The sequence below is a fragment of the Mustelus asterias genome, unplaced genomic scaffold (genome assembly GCF_964213995.1).
Source record: "Mustelus asterias unplaced genomic scaffold, sMusAst1.hap1.1 HAP1_SCAFFOLD_3267, whole genome shotgun sequence".
NCBI lineage: Eukaryota > Metazoa > Chordata > Chondrichthyes > Carcharhiniformes > Triakidae > Mustelus > Mustelus asterias.
In genome coordinates, this window is record NW_027593212.1 from 1 (window position 1) to 26,309 (window position 26,309).

General features: G+C 60.4%; 1 protein-coding gene across 1 annotated transcript; it reads left to right on the top strand.

The window, feature by feature from the left end:
* Positions 1 to 294: 294 nt before the first annotated feature.
* LOC144490430 (protein arginine N-methyltransferase 5-like) lies at positions 295 to 25,628 on the top strand (the record flags this gene model as incomplete). The annotated part of the gene is made up of 5 exons (XM_078208173.1): positions 295 to 404; positions 7,132 to 7,225; positions 9,123 to 9,236; positions 22,434 to 22,498; positions 25,188 to 25,628. Coding segments are annotated over 5 exons (536 nt in total), but the record flags the coding sequence as incomplete, so codon positions are not given.
* Between the last annotated feature and the right edge of the window lie 681 nt (positions 25,629 to 26,309).

A 26,309-nucleotide genomic window follows, 5' to 3' on the forward strand; every position in this document is an offset into this window, starting at 1 on the left:
GCCCTCTCCTCCCCGCTCCGTGTGTGTGTCTCGGGGGAGAGATGGAGCCCCCTCTCCTCCTCCCCGCTCCGTGTGTGTGTCTGGGGGAGAGATGGGGCTCCCTCTCCTCCTCCCCGCTCCGTGTGTGTGTCCCGGGGGAGAGATGGAGCTCCCTCTCCTCCTCCCCGCTCCGCGTGTGTGTCCGGGGGAGAGATGGAGCCCCCTCTCCTCCCCCCTCCGTGTGTTATATCGGGCTCGGAGCCTCGGCGGCGCTGCCTCCGTTCCACTGACGCGTTCCCTCTTCCTCCCCTGCAGAGGACGGAGTGAGCATCCCCTCGGAATACACCTCGTTCCTGGCCCCCATCTCCTCCTCCAAGCTCTACAACGAGGTGCGCGCCTGTCGGGAGAAGGACCGGGACCCCGAGGTGAGTGAGGGGTTTCCCCGCCGGCGGCTAGGCCTGTGAGGGCGGAACGGCCCGACAGCCCTGTCCCACTCCCGCCCTGTCCCACTCCCGCCCTGTCCCACTCCCGCCCTGTCCCAATCCCGCCCTGTCCCAATCCCGCCCGGTCCCACTCCCGCCCGGTCCCACTCCCGCCCTGTCCCACTCCCGCCCTGTCCCACTCCCGCCCTGTCCCAATCCCGCCATGTCCCACTCCCGCGCTGTCCCACTCCCGCGCTGTCCCACTCCCGCCCTGTCCCACTCCCGCCCTGTCCCACTCCCGCCCTGTCCCACTCCCGCCCTGTCCCACTCCCGCCCTGTCCCACTCCCGCCCTGTCCCAATCCCGCCCTGTCCCGCTCCCGCCCTGTCCCGCTCCCGCCCTGTCCCGCTCCCGCCCTGTCCCGCTCCCGCCCGTTCCCGCTCCCGCCCGGTCCCGCTCCCGCCCGGTCCCGCTCCCGCCCGGTCCCGCTCCCGCCCGGTCCCGCTCCCGCCCGGTCCCGCTCCCGCCCGGTCCCCGCTCCCGCCCGGTCCCGCTCCCGCCCGGTCCCGCTCCCGCCCGGTCCCGCTCCCGCCCGGTCCCGCTCCCGCCCGGTCCCGCTCCCGCCCGGTCCCGCTCCCGCCCGGTCCCGCTCCCGCCCGGTCCCGCTCCCGCCCGGTCCCGCTCCCGCCCGGTCCCGCTCCCGCCCGGTCCCGCTCCCGCCCGGTCCCGCTCCCGCCCGGTCCCGCTCCCGCCCGGTCCCGCTCCCGCCCGGTCCCGCTCCCGCCCGGTCCCGCTCCCGCCCGGTCCCGCTCCCGCCCGGTCCCGCTCCCGCCCGGTCCCGCTCCCGCCCGGTCCCGCTCCCGCCCGGTCCCGCTCCCGCCCGGTCCCGCTCCCGCCCGGTCCCGCTCCCGCCCGGTCCCGCTCCCGCCCGGTCCCGCTCCCGCCCGGTCCCGCTCCCGCCCGGTCCCGCTCCCGCCCGGTCCCGCTCCCGCCCGGTCCCGCTCCCGCCCGGTCCCGCTCCCGCCCGGTCCCGCTCCCGCCCGGTCCCGCTCCCGCCCGGTCCCGCTCCCGCCCGGTCCCGCTCCCGCCCGGTCCCGCTCCCGCCCGGTCCCGCTCCCGCCCGGTCCCGCTCCCGCCCGGTCCCGCTCCCGCCCGGTCCCGCTCCCGCCCGGTCCCGCTCCCGCCCGGTCCCGCTCCCGCCCGGTCCCGCTCCCGCCCGGTCCCGCTCCCGCCCGGTCCCGCTCCCGCCCGGTCCCGCTCCCGCCCGGTCCCGCTCCCGCCCGGTCCCGCTCCCGCCCGGTCCCGCTCCCGCCCGGTCCCGCTCCCGCCCGGTCCCGCTCCCGCCCGGTCCCGCTCCCGCCCGGTCCCGCTCCCGCCCGGTCCCGCTCCCGCCCGGTCCCGCTCCCGCCCGGTCCCGCTCCCGCCCGGTCCCGCTCCCGCCCGGTCCCGCTCCCGCCCGGTCCCGCTCCCGCCCGGTCCCGCTCCCGCCCGGTCCCGCTCCCGCCCGGTCCCGCTCCCGCCCGGTCCCGCTCCCGCCCGGTCCCGCTCCCGCCCGGTCCCGCTCCCGCCCGGTCCCGCTCCCGCCCGGTCCCGCTCCCGCCCGGTCCCGCTCCCGCCCGGTCCCGCTCCCGCCCGGTCCCGCTCCCGCCCGGTCCCGCTCCCGCCCGGTCCCGCTCCCGCCCGGTCCCGCTCCCGCCCGGTCCCGCTCCCGCCCGGTCCCGCTCCCGCCCGGTCCCGCTCCCGCCCGGTCCCGCTCCCGCCCGGTCCCGCTCCCGCCCGGTCCCGCTCCCGCCCGGTCCCGCTCCCGCCCGGTCCCGCTCCCGCCCGGTCCCGCTCCCGCCCGGTCCCGCTCCCGCCCGGTCCCGCTCCCGCCCGGTCCCGCTCCCGCCCGGTCCCGCTCCCGCCCGGTCCCGCTCCCGCCCGGTCCCGCTCCCCGCCCGGTCCCGCTCCCGCCCGGTCCCGCTCCCGCCCGGTCCCGCTCCCGCCCGGTCCCGCTCCCGCCCGGTCCCGCTCCCGCCCGGTCCCGCTCCCGCCCGGTCCCGCTCCCGCCCGGTCCCGCTCCCGCCCGGTCCCGCTCCCGCCCGGTCCCGCTCCCGCCCGGTCCCGCTCCCGCCCGGTCCCGCTCCCGCCCGGTCCCGCTCCCGCCCGGTCCCGCTCCCGCCCGGTCCCGCTCCCGCCCGGTCCCGCTCCCGCCCGGTCCCGCTCCCGCCCGGTCCCGCTCCCGCCCGGTCCCGCTCCCGCCCGGTCCCGCTCCCGCCCGGTCCCGCTCCCGCCCGGTCCCGCTCCCGCCCGGTCCCGCTCCCGCCCGGTCCCGCTCCCGCCCGGTCCCGCTCCCGCCCGGTCCCGCTCCCGCCCGGTCCCGCTCCCGCCCGGTCCCGCTCCCGCCCGGTCCCGCTCCCGCCCGGTCCCGCTCCCGCCCGGTCCCGCTCCCGCCCGGTCCCGCTCCCGCCCGGTCCGCTCCCGCCCGGTCCCGCTCCCGCCCGGTCCCGCTCCCGCCCGGTCCCGCTCCCGCCCGGTCCCGCTCCCGCCCGGTCCCGCTCCCGCCCGGTCCCGCTCCCGCCCGGTCCCGCTCCCGCCCGGTCCCGCTCCCGCCCGGTCCCGCTCCCGCCCGCCCGCCCGGTCCCGCTCCCGCCCGGTCCCGCTCCCGCCCGGTCCCGCTCCCGCCCGGTCCCGCTCCCGCCCGGTCCCGCTCCCGCCCGGTCCCGCTCCCGCCCGGTCCCGCTCCCGCCCGGTCCCGCTCCCGCCCGGTCCCGCTCCCGCCCGGTCCCGCTCCCGCCCGGTCCCGCTCCCGCCCGGTCCCGCTCCCGCCCGGTCCCGCTCCCGCCCGGTCCCGCTCCCGCCCGGTCCCGCTCCCGCCCGGTCCCGCTCCCGCCCGGTCCCGCTCCCGCCCGGTCCCGCTCCCGCCCGGTCCCGCTCCCGCCCGGTCCCGCTCCCGCCCGGTCCCGCTCCCGCCCGGTCCCGCTCCCGCCCGGTCCCGCTCCCGCCCGGTCCCGCTCCCGCCCGGTCCCGCTCCCGCCCGGTCCCGCTCCCGCCCGGTCCCGCTCCCGCCCGGTCCCGCTCCCGCCCGGTCCCGCTCCCGCCCGGTCCCGCTCCCGCCCGGTCCCGCTCCCGCCCGGTCCCGCTCCCGCCCGGTCCCGCTCCCGCCCGGTCCCGCTCCCGCCCGGTCCCGCTCCCGCCCGGTCCCGCTCCCGCCCGGTCCCGCTCCCGCCCGGTCCCGCTCCCGCCCGGTCCCGCTCCCGCCCGGTCCCGCTCCCGCCCGGTCCCGCTCCCGCCCGGTCCCGCTCCCGCCGGTCCCGCCCGGTCCCGCTCCCGCCCGGTCCCGCTCCCGCCCGGTCCCGCTCCCGCCCGGTCCCGCTCCCGCCCGGTCCCGCTCCCGCCCGGTCCCGCTCCCGCCCGGTCCCGCTCCCGCCCGGTCCCGCTCCCGCCCGGCCCCGCTCCCGCCCTGCCCCGCTCCCGCCCTGCCCCGCTCCCGCCCTGCCCCGCTCCCGCCCTGACCCGCTCCCGCCCTGACCCGCTCCCGCCCTGCCCCGCTCCCGCCCTGCCCCGCTCCCGCCCTGCCCCGCTCCCGCCCTGCCCCACTCCCGCCCTGCCCCACTCCCGCCCTGCCCCACTCCCGCCCTGCCCCACTCCCGCCCTGCCCCACTCCCGCCCTGCCCCACTCCCGCCCTGCCCCACTCCCGCCCGGTCCCACTCCCGCCCTGCCCCACTCCCGCCCTGCCCCACTCCCGCCCTGCCCCACTCCCGCCCTGCCCCACTCCCTCCACCATTCAATAAGATCATGGCTGATCTTTTCGTGGACTCAGCTCCACTTACCCGCCCGCTCACCATAACCCTTAATTCCTTCACTGTTCAAAAATCTATCCATCCTTGCCTTAAAAACATTCAATGAGGGAGCCTCAACTGGGCAGGGAATTCCACAGATTCACAACCCTTTGTGTGAAGAAGTTCCTCCTCAACTCAGTCCTAAATCTGCTCCCCCTTATTTTGAGGCCATGCCCCCTAGTTCTAGTTTCACCCGCCAGTGGAAACAACTTCCCTGCTTCTATCTTATCGATTCCCTTCATAATCTTATATGTTTCTATAAGATCTCCCCTCATTCTTCTCAATTCCAATAGGTGTAGCCCCAGTCTACTCAGTCTCTCCTCATAAGCCAACTTTCTCTGTGTCTCTCTCTCCCTGTGTCCCTCTCTCTCTCGCTGGATCTCCCTCTCTCTTGCTGGGTCTCTCTCCCTCTCTCGCTGGGTCTCTCTCCCTCTCTCGCTGGGTCTCTCTCTCTCTCTCTCGCTGGGTCTCTCTCTCTCTCTCTCGCTGGGTCTCTCTCTCTCTCTCGCTGGGTCTCTCTCTCTCTCGCTGGGTCTCTCTCTCTCTCTCGCTGGGTCTCTCTCTCTCTCTCTCGCTGGGTCTCTCTCCCTCTCTCGCTGGGTCTCTCTCCCTCTCTCGCTGGGTCTCTCTCCCTCTCTCGCTGGGTCTCTCTCCCTCTCTCGCTGGGTCTCTCTCCCTCTCTCGCTGGGTCTCTCTCCCGCTCTCGCTGGGTCTCTCTCCCTCTCTCGCTGGGTCTCTCTCCCTCTCTCGCTGGGTCTCTCTCCCTCTCTCGCTGGGTCTCTCTCCCTCTCTCGCTGGGTCTCTCTCCCTCTCTCGCTGGGTCTCTCTCCCTCTCTCGCTGGGTCTCTCTCCCTCTCTCGTTGGGTCTCTCTCCCTCTCTCGCTGGGTCTCTCTCCCTCTCTCGCTGGGTCTCTCTCCCTCTCTCGCTGGGTCTCTCTCCCTCTCTCGCTGGGTCTCTCTCCCTCTCTCGCTGGGTCTCTCTCCCTCTCTCGCTGGGTCTCTCTCCCTCTCTCGCTGGGTCTCTCTCCCTCTCTCGCTGGGTCTCTCTCCCTCTCTCGCTGGGTCTCTCTCCCTCTCTCGCTGGGTCTCTCTCCCTCTCTCGCTGGGTCTCTCTCCCTCTCTCGCTGGGTCTCTCTCCCTCTCTCGCTGGGTCTCTCTCCCTCTCTCGCTGGGTCTCTCTCCCTCTCTCGCTGGGTCTCTCTCCCTCTCTCGCTGGGTCTCTCTCCCTCTCTCGCTGGGTCTCTCTCCCTCTCTCGCTGGGTCTCTCTCCCTCTCTCGCTGGGTCTCTCTCCCTCTCTCGCTGGGTCTCTCTCCCTCTCTCGCTGGGTCTCTCTCCCTCTCTCGCTGGGTCTCTCTCCCTCTCTCGCTGGGTCTCTCTCCCTCTCTCGCTGGGTCTCTCTCCCTCTCTCGCTGGGTCTCTCTCCCTCTCTCGCTGGGTCTCTCTCTCTCTCGGGATACGGGGAGTTGGTACAGGCTTGTTGGGCCGAACGGCCTGTTCCTGTGCCGGACTGTCCATTCTTCCAAGCGGCTGTCGCAATGTGGAGGGGCAGAATGGCCTGATTCCACACTGGGATCTCTGTCTCTGATTGTGATTGCTTTGTTCCCCCGTCTGTCTGATTCTGACCCCCTCCCCCCGCCCCCCCCCCCCATCCTCCCTCTCTCCCCCCTCCCCACTCCCCCCCCTTCCCCCCCCTCTATCCCCCCTCCCCGTCCCCCACCTCTCTCCCCCTCCCCGTCCCCCCCTCTCTCCCCCCTCCCCGTCCCCCCCCTCTCCCCCCTCCCCGCCCCCCCCCCTCTCCCCCCTCCCCGCCCCCCCCTCCCCCCTCCCCCCCCCTCTCTCCCCCCTCCACGCACGCCCTCTCTCCCCCCTCCCCGCCCCCCCTCTCTCCCCCCTCCCCGCCCCCCCCTCTCTCCCCCCTCCCCGCCCCCCCCTCTCTCCTCCCTCCCCGCCCCCCCCTCTCTCCCCCTCCCCGCCCCCCCCTCTCTCCCCCCTCCCGCCCCCCCCTCTCTCCCCCCTCCCCGCCCCCCCCTCTCTCCCCCCTCCCCGCCCCCCCCTCTCTCCCCCCTCCCCGCCCCCCCCTCTCTCCCCCCCTCCCCGCCCCCCCCTCTCTCCCCCCTCCCCGTCCCCTCCCCGTCCCCCCCCTCTCTCCCCCTCCCCGCCCCCCCCTCTCTCCCCCCTCCCCGCCCCCCCCTCTCTCCCCCCTCCCCGCCCCCCCCTCTCTCCCCCCTCCCCGCCCCCCCCTCTCTCCCCCCTCCCCGCCCCCCCCTCTCTCCCCCCTCCCCGCCCCCCCCTCTCTCCTCCCTCCCCGCCCCCCCCTCTCTCCTCCCTCCCCGCTCCCCCTCCCCGCCCTCCCCTCTCTCCCCCCTCCCCGCCCCCCCCCTCCCCGTCCCCCCCTCTCTCCCCGTCCCCCCTCTCTCCCCCCTCCCCGCACTCCCCTCTCTCCCCCTCACCTTCCCCCTCTCTCCCCCCCTCCCCGTCCCCCCCTCACCGCCCCCCCTCTCTCCCCCCTCCCCGCCCCCCCTCTCTCCTCCCTCCCCGTCCCCCCTCCCCGTCCCCCCCTCTCTCCCCCCTCACCGTCCCCCCCCTCTCTCCCCCCTCCCCGTCCCCCCCTCGCTCCCCCCTCCCCGTCCCCCCCCCCTCTCTCCCCCCTCCCCGTCCCCCCCCTCTCTCCCCCCTCCCCGTCCCCCCTCGCTCCCCCCTCCCCGTCCCCCCCTCACTCCCCCCTCCCCGTCCCCCCCTCACTCCCCCCCTCCCCGTCCCCCCTCTCTCCCCCCTCCCCGTCCCCCCCCCTCTCTCCCCCCTCCCCGCCCCCCCCTCGCTCCCCCCTCCCCGTCCCCCCCTCGCTCCCCCCTCCCCGTCCCCCCCTCGCTCCCCCCTCTCTCTCTCTCTCCTTCCCTCTCTCTCGCAGGCTCAGTTTGAGATGCCCTACGTGGTCAGGCTACACAATTTCCACCAGCTCGCCAGCCCACAGCCCTGCTTCACCTTCCAGCATCCGAATAAAGGTAGGTGCGGGGGAGGGGAGGGAGGGGACTGGACCCCCGGGGAGAGGGCTAGGAGGGAGGGAACTGGAGCCTGGGGGTGAGGGGGGATTCGAACCTGGGGGAGCGGGGCGAGAGACTGGGACCCCAGGGGGAGACTGGGACCCCAGGGGGAGACTGGGACCCAAGGGGGTCAGGGGAGACTGGGACCCAAGGAGGACAGGAGGAGACTGGGACCCCAGGGGGAGACTGGGACCCAAGGAGGACAGGGGGAGACTGGGACCCAAGGAGGACAGGGGGAGACTGGGACCCAAGGAGGACAGGGGGAGACTGGGACCCAAGGAGGACAGGGGGAGACTGGGACCCAAGGAGGACAGGAGGAGACTGGGACCCCAGGGGGACAGGGGGAGACTGGGACCCAAGGAGGACAGGAGGAGACTGGGTCCCCAGGGGGAGACTGGGACCCAAGGAGGACAGGAGGAGACTGGGACCCCAGGGGGAGACTGGGACCCAAGGAGGACAGGAGGAGACTGGGACCCAAGGGGGACAGGGGAGACTGGGACCCCAGGGGGAGACTGGGACCCAAGGAGGACAGGAGGAGACTGGGACCCAAGGAGGACAGGGGGAGACTGGGACCCAAGGAGGACAGGAGGAGACTGGGACCCCAGGGGGAGACTGGGACCCCAGGGGGAGACTGGGACCCAAGGGGGACAGGGGAGACTGGGACCCAAGGGGGACAGGGGGAGACTGGGACCCAAGGGGGACAGGGGGAGACTGGGACCCCAGGGGGAGACTGGGACCCAAGGGGGACAGGAGGAGACTGGGACCCAAAGAGGACGCAGAGACTGGGACCCAAGGAGGACAGGAGGAGACTGGGACCCCAGGGGGAGACTGGGACCCCAGGGGGAGACTGGGACCCAAGGGGACAGAGGGAGAGGACCCAAGAGGGACAGGGGGAGACTGGGACCCCAGGGGAGACTGGGACCCCAGGAGGACAGGGGGAGACTGGGACCCAAGGGGGACAGGGGGAGACTGGGACCCAAGAGGGACAGGGGGAGACTGGGACCCAAGGAGGACAGGGGGGAGACTGGGACCCAAGGGGGGACAGGGGGAGACTGGGACCCAAGGGGGACAGGGGGAGACTGGGGACCCAAGAGGGACAGGGGGAGACTGGGACCCAAGGGGGACAGGGGGAGACTGGGACCCAAGGGGGACAGGGGGGAGACTGGGACCCAAGGGGGACAGGGGGAGACTGGGACCCAAGGGGGACAGGGGGAGACTGGGACCCAAGGGGGACAGGGGGAGACTGGGACCCAAGGGGGACAGGGGGAGACTGGGACCCAAGGGGGAGACTGGGACCCAAGGGGGAACAGGGGGGAGACTGGGACCCAAGGGGGAACAGGGGGAGACTGGAACCCAAGGAGGACAGGGGGAGACTGGGACCCCAGGGGGAGACTGGGACCCAGGGAGGACAGGGGGAGACTGGGACCCAAGGAGGACAGGGGGAGACTGGGACCCAAGGGGGACGGGGGGAGACTGGGACCCAAGGGGAGACTGGGTCCCAAGGAGGACAGGGGGAGACTGGGACCCAAGGAGGACAGGGGGAGACTGGGACCCAAGGGGGACGGGGGGGGGGAGACTGGGACCCAAGGAGGACGGGGGGAGACTGGGACCCAAGGAGGACGGGGGGAGACTGGGACCCAAGGGGGTCAGGGGGAGACTGGGACCCAAGGAGGACAGGGGGAGACTGGGACCCAAGGAGGACGGGGGGAGACTGGGACCCAAGGGGGTCAGGGGGAGACTGGGACCCAAGGGGAGATTGGAACCCAATCGAATGAGGCGGTGGCCAGACCCCACACGGGCGCTATGAGCTTTAACCCCATGGTGTGACCCTGCCGATTCTGCCCCTCCCCGGCTGCAGGTTTGAGTGACAACAACCGCTACCAGACCCTGGACTTCAAAATGAACCTCAACACGGTTCTGCACGGCTTTGCGGGTTATTTCGAGACCATCCTGTACAAGAAGGTGACCCTGAGTAAGTTGTGGAAGCTTCCGCCGAGCCGGCAGTCGCTGATCCCTCCGACCTTATCTCTGCTTGGCTTTTCATCGTTAAGGATGCCTTTCCCGATCCGACCAAAGTCCGTATGAGTCAGAGAGGTTTACAGCACGGAAACAGGCCCTTCGGCCCAACTTGTCCATGCCGCCCCTTTTTTTTAACCCCCTAAGCTAGTCCCAATTGCCCACATTTGGCCCATATCCCTCTATACCCATCGTACCCATGTAACTGTCTAAACGCTTTTTAAAAGATAAAATTGTACCCGCCTCTACTACTGCCTCTGGCAGCTCGTTCCAGACACTCACCACCATCTGTGTGAACAAAATTGCCCCCTCTGGACCCTTTTGTATCTCTCCCCTCTCACCTTAAACCTATGCCCTCTAGTTTTAGACTCCCCGACCTTTGGGAAAAGATATTGACTATCGAGCTGATCTGTGCCCCTCATTATTTTATAGACCTCTATAAGATCACCCCTCAGCCTCCTACGCTCCAGAGAAAAAAGTCCCAGTCTATCCAGCCTCTCCTTATAACTCAATCCATCAAGTCCCGGTAGCATCCGAGTAAATCTTTTCTGCACTCTTTCTAGTTTAATAATATCCTTTCTATAATAGGGTGACCAGAACCGTACACAGTATTCCAAGTGTGGCCTTACCAATGTCTTGTACAACTTCAACAAGACGTCCCAACTCCTGTATTCAATGTTCTGACCGATGAAACCAAGCATGCCGAATGCCTTCTTCACCACTCTGTCCACCTGTGACTCCACTTTCAAGGAGCTATGAACCTGTACCCCGAGATCTCGTTGTTCTGTAACTCTCCCCAACGCCCGACCATTAACTGAGTAAGTCCTGCCCTGGTTCGAGCGACCAAAATGCATCACCTCGCATTTGTCTAAATTAAACTCCATCTGCCATTCGTCAGCCCACTGGCCCAATTGATCAAGATCCCGTTGCAATTGGAGATAACTTTCTTCACTGTCCACTATGCCACCAATCTTGGTGTCATCTGCAAACTTACTAACCATGCCTCCTATATTCTCATCCAATTCATTAATATAAATGACAAATAACAGTGGGCCCAGCACTGATCCCTGAGGCACACCGCTGGTCACAGGCCTCCAGTTTGAAAAACAACCCTCTGCAACCACCCTCTGTCAAGAAGCCAATTTTGTATCCATTTGGCTACCTCACCCTGGATCCTGTGAGATTTAACCTTATGCAACCAACCTACCATGCGGTACCTTGTCAAAGGCCTTGCTAAAGTCCGTGTCGACAACATCGACTGCACTGCCCTCATCGACCTTCTTGGTTACCCCTTCAAAAAACTCAATCAAATTTGTCAGAGACGTGACGGGATTTATCGTTGGACGGGGTGGGGCTGGAGGTTTTGGGGCAGGGATAAAGCGGTCGGAGCGAAGGAGAGGTTGATAGAACGATGTCAACACCCAGTGTGAGGTAGGAATAGCAGCAAAATGGACTATTATTTAAATGGTAAAAAATTGCAGCATGCTGCTGTGCAGAGGGACCTGGGTGTCCTTGTGCAGGAATCTCAAGGAGTTGGTTTGCAGGTACAGCAGGGAATGAAGGCGGCAAATGGAATTGTGTCCTTCATTGCGAGAGGGATGGAGTTTAAAAACAGCGAGGTTATGTTGCAGCTGTATAAGGTGCTGGTGAGGCCACACCTGGAGTTACTGTGTACAGTTTTGGTCTCCTTACTTGAGAAAGGATCTACTGGCACTGGAGGGGGTGCAGAGGAGATTCACTCGGTTGATTCCGGAGTTGAGAGGGTTGGCTTATGAGGAGAGACTGAGTAGACTGGGGCTATACTCACTGGAATTCAGAAGAATGAGGGGAGATCTTATAGAAACATATAAGATTATGAAGGGAATCGATAAGATAGAAGCAGGGAGGTTGTTTCCACTGGCGGGTGAAACTAGAATGATGGGGGCATAGCCTCAAAATCTTCCGTCAGGAAAAATATACAAAAGTCTGAGGTCACGTACCGACCGACTCAAGAACAGCTTCTTCCCTGCTGCTGCCGTCAGACTTTTGAATGGACCGACCTCGCATTGAGTTGATCTTTCTCTACACCCTAGCTATGACTGTAACACTACATTCTGCACCCTCTCCTTTCCTTCTCTATGAACGGTATGCTTTGTCTGTATAGTGCGCAAGGAACAATACTTTTCACTGTATGTTAATACATGTGACAAATCAAATGAAAGTTTGGCCATTCACACCTTCTATTCCCTCGATGAGCTGCCAGTAGAAGCCTTTTCCCTTGTTTCTGTGGCTATGACTCATCTTTCATTCCCTCACCCTGCAATATAAATATCTCCCACTTTGCCTTTTAGCTTTGACAAAGGGTCACCTGGACTCGAAACGTCAGCTCTTTTCTCTCCTGACAGAAGTTGCCAGACACGCTGAGATTTTCCAGCGTTTTCCCTTTTGGTTTCAGATTCCAGCATCCGCAGTAATCTGCTTCTATCTTTTTTTGACATAGGACAGAGGGAGTGTTAATAGTAGCATTAAGGAGAGAGAACAGAATGTGTTCCTCGGAGGACAGGGCACAGTGAAAGCAGCACCGGGGAACAAGTGACAGGGGGTCCACTCTACACAATCCCAAACCCCTTCCCGTTCACTCCCACTGTACACAATCCCAATCCCCTTCCTGTTCACTCCCACTGTCCACAATCCCAATCCCCTTCCTGTTCACTCCCACTGTCCACAATCCCAATCCCCTTCCCGTTCACTCCCACTGCACACAATCCCAATCCCCTTCCCGTTCACTCCCACTCTACACAATCCCAAACCCCTTCCCGTTCACTCCCACTGTACACAATCCCAATCCCCTTCCTGTTCACTCCCACTGTCCACAATCCCAATCCCCTTCCCGTTCACTCCCACTCTACACAATCCCAAACCCCTTCCCGTTCACTCCCACTGTACACAATCCCAATCCCCTTCCCGTTCACTCCCACTGTACACAATCCCAATCCCCTTCCCGTTCACTCCCACTGCACACAATCCCAATCCCCTTCCCGTTCACTCCCACTGCACACAATCCCAATCCCCTTCCCGTTCACTCCCACTGCACACAATCCCAATCCCCTTCCCGTTCACTCCCACTGTACACAATCCCAATCCCCTTCCCGTTCACTCCCACTGTACACAATCCCAATCCCCTTCCTGTTCACTCCCACTGTCCACAACCCCAATCCCCTTCCCGTTCGCTCCCACTGTACACAATCCCAATCCCCTTCCCGTTCACTCCCACTGTACACAATCCCAATCCCCTTCCCGTTCACTCCCACTGTACACAATCCCAAACCCCTTCCCGTTCACTCCCACTGTACACAATCCCAATCCCCTTCCCGTTCACTCCCACTGTACACAATCCCAATCCCCTTCCCGTTCACTCCCACTGTACACAATCCCAAACCCCTTCCCGTTCACTCCCACTGTACACAATCCCAATCCCCTTCCCGTTCACTCCCACTGTACACAATCCCAAACCCCTTCCCGTTCACTCCCACTCTACACAATCCCAATCCCCTTCCCGTTCACTCCCACTGTCCACAATCCCAATCCCCTTCCCGTTCACTCCCACTCTACACAATCCCAATCCCCTTCCCCTTCACTCCCACTGTACACAATCCCAATCCCCTTCCCGTTCACTCCCACTGTCCACAATCCCAATCCCCTTCCCGTTCACTCCCACTGTACACAATCCCAATCCCCTTCCCGTTCACTCCCACTGCACACAATCCCAATCCCCTTCCCGTTCACTCCCACTGTACACAATCCCAATCCCCTTCCCGTTCACTCCCACTGCACACAATCCCAATCCCCATCCCGTTCACTCCAACTCTACACAATCCCAATCCCCTTCCCCTTCACTCCCACTGCACACAATCCCAATCCCCTTCCCCTTCACTCCCACTGTACACAATCCCAATCCCCTTCCCGTTCACTCCCACTGTACACAATCCCAATCCCAATCCCCTTCCCGTTCACTCCCACTGTACACAATCCCAATCCCCTTCCCCTTCACTCCCACTGTACACAATCCCAATCCCCTTCCCGTTCACTCCCACTGTACACAATCCCAATCCCGATCCCCTTCCCGTTCACTCCCACTGTACACAATCCCAATCCCCTTCCCGTTCACTCCCACTGTACACAATCCCAATCCCCTTCCCGTTCACTCCCACTCTACACAATCCCAATCCCCTTCCCGTTCACTCCCACTGTACACAATCCCAATCCCCTTCCCGTTCACTCCCACTGTACACAATCCCAATCCCCTTCCCGTTCACTCCCACTGTACACAATCCCAATCCCAAACCCCTTCCCGTTCACTCCCACTGTACACAATCCCAATGGACCCAAACCCCTTCCCATTCACTCGCATTGTACACAATCCCAATCCCAAACCCCTTCCCGTTCACTCCCACTGTACACAGTCCCAATGGACCCAAACCCCTTCCCGTTCACTCCCACTGTACACAATCCCAATCCCAAACCCCTTCCCGTTCACTCCCACTCTACACAATCCCAATGGACCCAAACCCCTTCCCGTTCACTCCCACTGTACACAATCCCAATGGACCCAAACCCCTTCCTGTTCACTCCCACTGTACACAATCCCAATCCCAAACCCCTTCCCGTTCACTCCCACTCTACACAATCCCAATGGACCCAAACCCCTTCCCGTTCACTCCCACTGTACACAATCCCAATCCCAAACCCCTTCCCGTTCACTCCCACTCTACACAATCCCAATGGACCCAAACCCCTTCCCGTTCACTCCCACTGTACACAATCCCAATGGACCCAAACTCCTTCCCGTTCACTCCCACTGTACACAATCCCAATACCCTTCCCGTTCACTCCCACTGTACACAATCCCAAACCCCTTCCCATTCACTCACACTGTACACAATCCCAAACCCCTTCCCGTTCACTCCCACTGTACGCAATCCCAATCCCCTTCCCGTTCACTCCCACTGTACACAATCCCAATCCCCTTCCCGTTCACTCCCACTGTACACAATCCCAATGGACCCAAACTCCTTCCCGTTCACTCCCACTGTACACAATCCCAATCCCCTTCCCGTTCACTCCCACTGTACACAATCCCAATCCCCTTCCCGTTCACTCCCACTGTACACAATCCCAATCCCAAACCCCTTCCCGTTCACTCCCACTGTACACAATCCCAATGGACCCAAACTCCTTCCCGTTCACTCCCACTCTACACAATCCCAATGGACCCAAACCCCTTCCCGTTCACTCCCACTGTACACAATCCCAATGGACCCAAACTCCTTCCCGTTCACTCCCACTGTACACAATCCCAATCCCCTTCCCGTTCACTCCCACTGTACACAATCCCAATCCCCTTCCCGTTCACTCCCACTGTACACAATCCCAAACCCCTTCCCATTCACTCACACTGTACACAATCCCAATCCCCTTCCCGTTCACTCCCACTGTACACAATCCCAATCCCCTTCCCGTTCACTCCCACTGTACACAATCCCAATGGACCCAAACCCCTTCCCATTCACTCCCACTGTACACAATCCCAATGGACCCAAACCCCTTCCCGTTCACTCCCACTGGACACAATCCCAATGGACCCAAACCCCTTCCCGTTCACTCCCACTGTACACAATCCCAATCCCCTTCCCGTTCACTCCCACTGTACACAATCATAGAAATCATAGAAACCCTACAGTACAGAAAGAGGCCATTCGGCCCATCGAGTCTGCACCGACCACAATCCCACCCAGGCCCTACCCCCATATCCCTACATATTTACCCACTAATCCCTCTAACCTATGCATCCCGGGACACTAAGGGGCAATTTAGAATGGCCAATCAACCTAACCCGCACATCTTTGGACTGTGGGAGGAAACCGGAGCACCCGGAGGAAACCCACACAGACACAGGGAGAGTGTGCAAACTCCGCACAGATAGTGACCCGAGCCGGGAATCGAACCTGGGTCCCTGGAGCTGTGAAGCAGCAGTGCTAACCACTGTGCTACCGTGCTGCCCTCTGGACCCAATGGACCCAAACCCCTTCCCGTTCACTCCCACTGTACACAATCCCAATTCCAAACCCCTTCCCGTTCACTCCCACTGTACACAATCCCAATGGACTCAAACCCCTTCCCGTTTACTCCCACTGTACACAATCCCAATGGACCCCAAACCCCTTCCCGTTTACTCCCACTGTACACAATCCCAATCCCAAACCCCTTCCCGTTCACTCCCACTGTCCACAATTCCAATGGACCCAAACCCCTTCCCGTTCACTCCCACTGTCCACAATCCCAATGGACCCAAACCCCTTCCCATTCACTCCCACTGTACCCAATCCCAATCCCCTTCCCGTTCACTCCCACTGTACACAATCCCAATCCCCTTCCCGTTCACTCCCACTGTACACAATCCCAATCCCCTTCCTGTTCACTCCCACTGTACACAATCCCAATCCCCTTCCCGTTCACTCCCACTGTACACAATCCAAATCCCAAACCCCTTCCCATTCACTCCCACTGTACACAATCCAAATCCCAAACCCCTTCCCATTCACTCCCACTGTACACAATCCAAATCCCAAACCCCTTCCCGTTCACTCCCACTGTCCACAATCCCAATGGACACAAACCCCTTCCCATTCACTCCCACTCTACACAATCCCAATCCCCTTCTGATCACTCCCACTGTCCACAATCCCAATGGACACAAACCCCTTCCCGTTCACTCCCACTGTACACAATCACAATCCCAAACCCCTTCCCGTTCACTCCCACTCTACACAATCCAAATCCCAAACCCCTTCCCGTTCACTCCCACTCTACACAACCCCAATCCCAAACCCCTTCCCATTCACTCCCACTGTCCACAATCCCAAACCCCTTCCCGTTCACTCCCACTGCATACAATCCCAAACCCCTTCCCGTTCACTCCCACTGGCCACAATCCCAATCCCCTTCCCATTCACTCCCACTGTACACAATCCCAAACCCTTCCCATTCACTCCCACTGTCCACAATCCCAAACCCCTTCCCGTTCACTCCCACTGCATACAATCCCAAACCCCTTCCCGTTCACTCCCACTGGCCACAATCCCAATCCCCTTCCCGTTCACTCCCACTGTACACAATCCCAATGGACCCAAACCCCTTCCCATTCACTCGCATTGTACACAATCCCAATCCCAAACCCCTTCCCGTTCACTCCCACTGTACACAGTCCCAATGGACCCAAACCCCTTCCCGTTCACTCCCACTGTACACAATCCCAATCCCAAACCCCTTCCCGTTCACTCCCACTCTACACAATCCCAATGGACCCAAACCCCTTCCCGTTCACTCCCACTGTACACAATCCCAATGGACCCAAACCCCTTCCTGTTCACTCCCACTGTACACAATCCCAATCCCAAACCCCTTCCCGTTCACTCCCACTCTACACAATCCCAATGGACCCAAACCCCTTCCCGTTCACTCCCACTGTACACAATCCCAATCCCAAACCCCTTCCCGTTCACTCCCACTCTACACAATCCCAATGGACCCAAACCCCTTCCCGTTCACTCCCACTGTACACAATCCCAATGGACCCAAACTCCTTCCCGTTCACTCCCACTGTACACAATCCCAATACCCTTCCCGTTCACTCCCACTGTACACAATCCCAAACCCCTTCCCATTCACTCACACTGTACACAATCCCAAACCCCTTCCCGTTCACTCCCACTGTACGCAATCCCAATCCCCTTCCCGTTCACTCCCACTGTACACAATCCCAATCCCCTTCCCGTTCACTCCCACTGTACACAATCCCAATGGACCCAAACTCCTTCCCGTTCACTCCCACTGTACACAATCCCAATCCCCTTCCCGTTCACTCCCACTGTACACAATCCCAATCCCCTTCCCGTTCACTCCCACTGTACACAATCCCAATCCCAAACCCCTTCCCGTTCACTCCCACTGTACACAATCCCAATGGACCCAAACTCCTTCCCGTTCACTCCCACTCTACACAATCCCAATGGACCCAAACCCCTTCCCGTTCACTCCCACTGTACACAATCCCAATGGACCCAAACTCCTTCCCGTTCACTCCCACTGTACACAATCCCAATCCCCTTCCCGTTCACTCCCACTGTACACAATCCCAATCCCCTTCCCGTTCACTCCCACTGTACACAATCCCAAACCCCTTCCCATTCACTCACACTGTACACAATCCCAATCCCCTTCCCGTTCACTCCCACTGTACACAATCCCAATCCCCTTCCCGTTCACTCCCACTGTACACAATCCCAATGGACCCAAACCCCTTCCCATTCACTCCCACTGTACACAATCCCAATGGACCCAAACCCCTTCCCGTTCACTCCCACTGGACACAATCCCAATGGACCCAAACCCCTTCCCGTTCACTCCCACTGTACACAATCCCAATCCCCTTCCCGTTCACTCCCACTGTACACAATCATAGAAATCATAGAAACCCTACAGTACAGAAAGAGGCCATTCGGCCCATCGAGTCTGCACCGACCACAATCCCACCCAGGCCCTACCCCCATATCCCTACATATTTACCCACTAATCCCTCTAACCTATGCATCCCGGGACACTAAGGGGCAATTTAGAATGGCCAATCAACCTAACCCGCACATCTTTGGACTGTGGGAGGAAACCGGAGCACCCGGAGGAAACCCACACAGACACAGGGAGAGTGTGCAAACTCCGCACAGATAGTGACCCGAGCCGGGAATCGAACCTGGGTCCCTGGAGCTGTGAAGCAGCAGTGCTAACCACTGTGCTACCGTGCTGCCCTCTGGACCCAATGGACCCAAACCCCTTCCCGTTCACTCCCACTGTACACAATCCCAATTCCAAACCCCTTCCCGTTCACTCCCACTGTACACAATCCCAATGGACTCAAACCCCTTCCCGTTTACTCCCACTGTACACAATCCCAATGGACCCCAAACCCCTTCCCGTTTACTCCCACTGTACACAATCCCAATCCCAAACCCCTTCCCGTTCACTCCCACTGTCCACAATTCCAATGGACCCAAACCCCTTCCCGTTCACTCCCACTGTCCACAATCCCAATGGACCCAAACCCCTTCCCATTCACTCCCACTGTACCCAATCCCAATCCCCTTCCCGTTCACTCCCACTGTACACAATCCCAATCCCCTTCCCGTTCACTCCCACTGTACACAATCCCAATCCCCTTCCTGTTCACTCCCACTGTACACAATCCCAATCCCCTTCCCGTTCACTCCCACTGTACACAATCCAAATCCCAAACCCCTTCCCATTCACTCCCACTGTACACAATCCAAATCCCAAACCCCTTCCCATTCACTCCCACTGTACACAATCCAAATCCCAAACCCCTTCCCGTTCACTCCCACTGTCCACAATCCCAATGGACACAAACCCCTTCCCATTCACTCCCACTCTACACAATCCCAATCCCCTTCCGATCACTCCCACTGTCCACAATCCCAATGGACACAAACCCCTTCCCGTTCACTCCCACTGTACACAATCACAATCCCAAACCCCTTCCCGTTCACTCCCACTCTACACAATCCAAATCCCAAACCCCTTCCCGTTCACTCCCACTCTACACAACCCCAATCCCAAACCCCTTCCCATTCACTCCCACTGTCCACAATCCCAAACCCCTTCCCGTTCACTCCCACTGCATACAATCCCAAACCCCTTCCCGTTCACTCCCACTGGCCACAATCCCAATCCCCTTCCCATTCACTCCCACTGTACACAATCCCAAACCCTTCCCATTCACTCCCACTGTCCACAATCCCAAACCCCTTCCCGTTCACTCCCACTGCATACAATCCCAAACCCCTTCCCGTTCACTCCCACTGGCCACAATCCCAATCCCCTTCCCATTCACTCCCACTGTACACAATCCCAAACCCCTTCCCGTTCACTCCCACTCTACACAATCCCAATCCCCTTCCCGTTCACTCCCACTGTACACAATCCCAATCCCCTTCCCGTTCACTCCCACTCTACACAATCCCAAACCCCTTCCCGTTCACTCCCATTGTACACAATCCCAAACCCCTTCCCGTTCACTCCCACTGTACACAATCCCAAACCCCTTCCCGTTCACTCCCACTGTACACAATCCCAATCCCCTTCCCGTTCACTCCCACTGTACACAATCCCAAACCCCTTCCCGTTCACTCCCACTGTACACAATCCCAATCCCCTTCCCGTTCACTCCCACTGTACACAATCCCAATCCCCTTCCCGTTCACTCCCACTGTACACAATCCCAATCCCCTTCCCATTCACTCCCACTGTACACAATCCCAAACCCCTTCCTGTTCACTCCCACTGTACACAATCCCAATCCCCTTCCCGTTCACTCCCACTGTACACAATCCCAATCCCCTTCCCATTCACTCCCACTGTACACAACCCCAATCCCCTTCCCGTTCACTCCCACTCTACACAATCCCAAACCCTTTCCCGTTCACTCCCACTGCACACAATCCCAAACCCTTTCCCGTTCACTCCCACTGTACACAATCCCAATCCCCTTCCCGTTCACTCCCACTGTACACAATTCCCAAACCCTTCCCGTTCACTCCCACTGTACACAATCCCAATGGACCCAAACCCCTTCCCGTTCACTCCCACTCTACACAATCCCAATGGACCCAAACCCCTTCCCGTTCACTCCCACTCTACACAATCCCAATGGACTCAAACCCCTTCCCGTTTACTCCCACTGTACACAATCCCAATGGACCCCAAACCCCTTCCCGTTTACTCCCACTGTACACAATCCCAATCCCAAACCCCTTCCCGTTCACTCCCACTGTCCACAATTCCAATGGACCCAAACCCCTTCCCGTTCACTCCCACTGTCCACAATCCCAATGGACCCAAACCCCTTCCCATTCACTCCCACTGTACACAATCCCAATCCCCTTCCCGTTCACTCCCACTGTACACAATCCCAATCCCCTTCCCGTTCACTCCCACTGTACACAATCCCAATCCCCTTCCTGTTCACTCCCACTGTACACAATCCCAATCCCCTTCCCGTTCACTCCCACTGTACACAATCCAAATCCCAAACCCCTTCCCATTCACTCCCACTGTACACAATCCAAATCCCAAACCCCTTCCCATTCACTCCCACTGTACACAATCCAAATCCCAAACCCCTTCCCGTTCACTCCCACTGTCCACAATCCCAATGGACACAAACCCCTTCCCATTCACTCCCACTCTACACAATCCCAATCCCCTTCCGATCACTCCCACTGTCCACAATCCCAATGGACACAAACCCCTTCCCGTTCACTCCCACTGTACACAATCCCAATCCCAAACCCCTTCCCGTTCACTCCCACTCTACACAACCCCAATCCCAAACCCCTTCCCATTCACTCCCACTGTCCACAATCCCAAACCCCTTCCCGTTCACTCCCACTGCATACAATCCCAAACCCCTTCCCGTTCACTCCCACTGGCCACAATCCCAATCCCCTTCCCATTCACTCCCACTGTACACAATCCCAAACCCTTCCCATTCACTCCCACTGTCCACAATGCCAAACCCCTTCCCGTTCACTCCCACTGCATACAATCCCAAACCCCTTCCCGTTCACTCCCACTGGCCACAATCCCAATCCCCTTCCCATTCACTCCCACTGTACACAATCCCAAACCCCTTCCCGTTCACTCCCACTCTACACAATCCCAATCCCCTTCCCGTTCACTCCCACTGTACACAATCCCAATCCCCTTCCCGTTCACTCCCACTCTACACAATCCCAAACCCCTTCCCGTTCACTCCCATTGTACACAATCCCAAACCCCTTCCCGTTCACTCCCACTGTACACAATCCCAAACCCCTTCCCGTTCACTCCCACTGTACACAATCCCAATCCCCTTCCCGTTCACTCCCACTGTACACAATCCCAAACCCCTTCCCGTTCACTCCCACTGTACACAATCCCAATCCCCTTCCCGTTCACTCCCACTGTACGCAATCCCAATCCCCTTCCCGTTCACTCCCACTGTACACAATCCCAATCCCCTTCCCATTCACTCCCACTGTACACAATCCCAAACCCCTTCCTGTTCACTCCCACTGTACACAATCCCAATCCCCTTCCCGTTCACTCCCACTGTACACAATCCCAATCCCCTTCCCATTCACTCCCACTGTACACAACCCCAATCCCCTTCCCGTTCACTCCCACTCTACACAATCCCAAACCCTTTCCCGTTCACTCCCACTGCACACAATCCCAAACCCTTTCCCGTTCACTCCCACTGTACACAATCCCAATCCCCTTCCCGTTCACTCCCACTGTACACAATTCCCAAACCCTTCCCGTTCACTCCCACTGTACACAATCCCAATGGACCCAAACCCCTTCCCGTTCACTCCCACTCTACACAATCCCAATGGACCCAAACCCCTTCCCGTTCACTCCCACTGTACACAATCCCAATGGACCCAAACCCCTTCCCGTTCACTCCCACTGTACACAATCCCAAACCCTTTCCCGTTCACTCCCACTGCACACAGTCCCAAACCCCTTCCCGTTCACTCCCACTGTACACAATTCCCAAACCCTTCCCGTTCACTCCCACTCTACACAATCCCAATGGACCCAAACCCCTTCCCGTTCACTCCCACTCTACACAATCCCAATGGACCCAAACCCCTTCCCGTTCACTCCCACTGTACACAATCCCAAACCCCTTCCTGTTCACTCCCACTGTACACAATTCCCAATCCCTTTCCCGTTCACTCCCACTGTACACAATTCCCAAACCCTTCCCGTTCACTCCCACTCTACACAATCCCAATGGACCCAAACCCCTTCCCGTTCACTCCCACTCTACACAATCCCAATGGACCCAAACCCCTTCCCGTTCACTCCCACTGTACACAATCCCAAACCCCTTCCTGTTCACTCCCACTGTACACAATTCCCAATCCCTTTCCCGTTCACTCCCACTGTACACAATCCCAATGGTCCCTATCATTTCTCGATGGTTTTCTGCTGGGTTGTTGTTGGAAGTCAGAGATTTACCGCGTGTTTGACATTTTGATGATCTTTGTGTGTTCAGGTATCCGGCCAGAGAACCACTCGCCGGGAATGTACTCCTGGTTTCCCATCCTCTTCCCACTGAAGGTGAGTTCACCCTCTACCCTGTCCCCCATCAAACACTCCCAGGACACGTACAGCACGGGGTTAGATACAGAGTAAAGCTCCCTCTACACTGTCCCCATCAAACACTCCCAGGACAGGGACAGCACGGGGTTAGATACAGAGTAAAGCTCCCTCTACACTGTCCCCCCATCAAACACTCCCAGGACAGGTACAGCACGGGGTTAGATACAGAGTAAAGCTCCCTCTACACTGTCCCCAGCAAACACTCCCAGGACAGGTACAGCACGGGGTTAGATACAGAGTAAAGCTCCCTCTACACTGTCCCCCATCAAACACTCCCAGGACAGGTACAGCACGCGGTTAGATACAGAGTAAAGCTCCCTCTACACTGTCCCCATCAAACACTCCCAGGACAGGTACAGCACGGGGTTAGATACAGAGTAAAGCTCCCTCTCCACTGTCCCCATCAAACACTCCCAGGACAGGTACAGCACGGGGTTAGATACAGAGTAAAGCTCCCTCTACACTGTCCCCCATCAAACACTCCCAGGACACGTACAGCACGGGGTTAGATACAGAGTAAAGCTCCCTCTACACTGTCCCCAGCAAACACTCCCAGGACAGGTACAGCACGGGGTTAGATACAGAGTAAAGCTCCCTCTACACTGTCCCCCATCAAACACTCCCAGGACAGGTACAGCACGCGGTTAGATACAGAGTAAAGCTCCCTCTACACTGTCCCCCATCAAACACTCCCAGGACAGGTACAGCACGGGGTTAGATACAGAGTAAAGCTCCCTCTACACTGTCCCCCATCAAACACTCCCAGGACAGGTACAGCACGGGGTTAGATACAGAGTAAAGCTCCCTCTACACTGTCCCCCATCAAACACCCCCAGGACAGGTACAGCACGGGGTTAGATACAGAGTAAAGCTCCCTCTACACTGTCCCCCATCAAACACTCCCAGGACAGGTACAGCACGGGGTTAGATACAGAGTAAAGCTCCCTCTACACTGTCCCCATCAAACACTCCCAGGACAGGTACAGCACGGGGTTAGATACAGAGTAAAGCTCCCTCTACACTGTCCCCCATCAAACACTCCCAGGACAGGTGCAGCACGGGGTTAGATACAGAGTAAAGCGCCCTCTACACTGTCCCCCATCAAACACTCCCAGGACAGGGACAGCACGGGGTTAGATACAGAGTAAAGCTCCCTCTACACTGTCCCCATCAAACACTTCCAGGACAGGTACAGCACGGGGTTAGATACAGAGTAAAGCTCCCTCTACACTGTCCCCATCAAACACTCCCAGGACAGGTACAGCACGGGGTTAGATACAGAGTAAAGCTCCCTAGACACTGTCCCCATCAAACACTCCCAGGACAGGTACAGCACGGGGTTAGATACAGAGTAAAGCTCGCTGTAAACTGTCCCCCCATCAACCACTCCCAGGACAGGGACAGCACGGGGTTAGATACAGAGTAAAGCTCCCTCTACACTGTCCCCCCATCAAACACTCCCAGGACAGGTACAGCACGGGGTTAGATACAGAGTAAAGCTCCCTCTACACTGTCCCCATCAAACACTCCCAGGACAGGTACTGCACGGGGTTAGATACAGAGTAAAGCTCCCTCTACACTGTCCCCATCAAACACTCCCAGGACAGGTACAGCACGGGGTTAGATACAGAGTAAAGCTCCCTCTACACTGTCCCCCATCAAACATTCCCAGGACAGGTACAGGACGGGGTTAGATACAGAGTAAAGCTCCCTCTACACTGTCCCCATCAAACACTCCCAGGACAGGTACAGGACGGGGTTAGATACAGAGTAAAGCTCCCTCTCCACTGTCCCCATCAAACACTCCCAGGACAGGTACAGCACGGGGTTAGATACAGAGTAAAGCTCCCTCTACACTGTCCCCATCAAACACTCCCAGGACAGGTACAGCACGGGGTTAGATACAGAGTAAAGCTCCCTCTACACTGTCCCCATCAAACACTCCCAGGACAGGTACAGCACGGGGTTAGATACAGAGTAAAGCTCCCTCTACACTGTCCCCCATCAAACACTCCCAGGACAGGTACAGCACGGGGTTAGATACAGAGTAAAGCTCCCTCTACACTGTCCCCCCATCAAACACTCCCAGGACAGGTACAGCACAGGGTTAGATACAGAGTAAAGCTCCCTCTACACTGTCCCCCATCAAACACTCCCAGGACAGGTACAGCACGGGGTTAGATACAGAGTAAAGCTCCCTCTACACTGTCCCCATCAAACACTCCCAGGACAGGTACAGCACGGGGTTAGATACAGAGTAAAGCTCTCTCTACACTGTCCCCCATCAAACACTCCCAGGACAGGTACAGCACGGGGTTAGATACAGAGTAAAGCTCCCTCTACACTGTCCCCATCAAACACTCCCAGGACAGGTACAGCACGGGGTTAGATACAGAGTAAAGCTCCCTCTACACTGTCCCCCATCAAACACTCCCAGGACAGGTACAGCACGGGGTTAGATACAGAGTAAAGCTCCCTCTACACTGTCCCCATCAAACACTCCCAGGACAGGTACAGCACGGGGTTAGATACAGAGTAAAGCTCCCTCTACACTGTCCCCTATCAAGCGTTCAGGGGGGGTGTACAGTTTGAGAGTTTCTCACAATGCGTTTCCTTTCTCTCTCTCTCTCTCTCTCCGCGACCGCAGCAACCCATCTCCGTGAAGGCGGGGGATTCGGTCTGCGCCCGCTTTTGGAGGTGCGCCAACGCCAAGAAGGTGTGGTACGAGTGGGCCGTGACGGCTCCAGAATGTTCCGCCATTCACAACCCCACCGGCAGGTCCTACACCATCGGCCTGTGAGGTCCAGGGGGGCCCCTCCCGCCGTCTGAGTATGTTTCTGCGCCCGCGTCAGTGTCTTCCCACTGGGGTCAGGTGTCCAGCACCCTTACACCTTCGACCCTTGGGTCCCCGGACTGTTGATGCTGTAACTGCGGAGAGTTTACAGGGAGGGAGAGCGATGTGTATGTCCGTGAGGAACCGGTGTCTGTCTGTGTGTGTCTGTCTGTCTGTCTGTCTGTCTGTGTGTGTGTGTCTCCCCTGTATTCAGCTATTAAATGGATGACATTTTTCTCACCGTGTGACCAGGAACTGGCGAGACTGGTGGCTTATTTTAACATGAAGAGCGATGCTGAATCCTGGTCTGTTCCTAATAAAAGGCAGGAGAAGCTCAGCAGGTCTGGACAGCATCTTTGGGGAGACAGAGAGACTCAGTGAACCCGTCTCCAGAACGGAAGGGAGGGAGGAACGTGATGGATTTTTGCCCCGGCGGAGGGACGTGTTTGGGGCGAAATCGGGGATAGAAACGGTGCAGGGTGAGGCCATTCGGCCCATCGTGTCTTCGCCGCCATTCGTTTTCACCGAACAGAATCCCGCAAGTGCAGAAGGAGGCGACTCGGTCCATCGAGTCCGCGCCGAGCACGATCGCAACCTATCCCCGTAACCCCACATATTTACCCTGCTAATACCCCTGACACTAAGGGGCAATTTAGCACGGCCAATCCACCTAACCTGCACATCTTTGGACACTAAGGGACAATTTAGCATGGCCAATCCACCCTAACCTGCACATCTTTGGACACTAAGGGGCAATTTAGCATGGCCAATCCACCCTAACCTACACATCTTTGGACACTAAGGGGCAATTTAGCATGGCCAATCCACCTAACCTACACATCTTTCGGATTGTGGGAGGAAACCGGAGCACCCGGAGGAAACCCACGCAGACACGGGGAGAACGTGCAGGCTCCGCACAGACAGTGACCCGAGCCG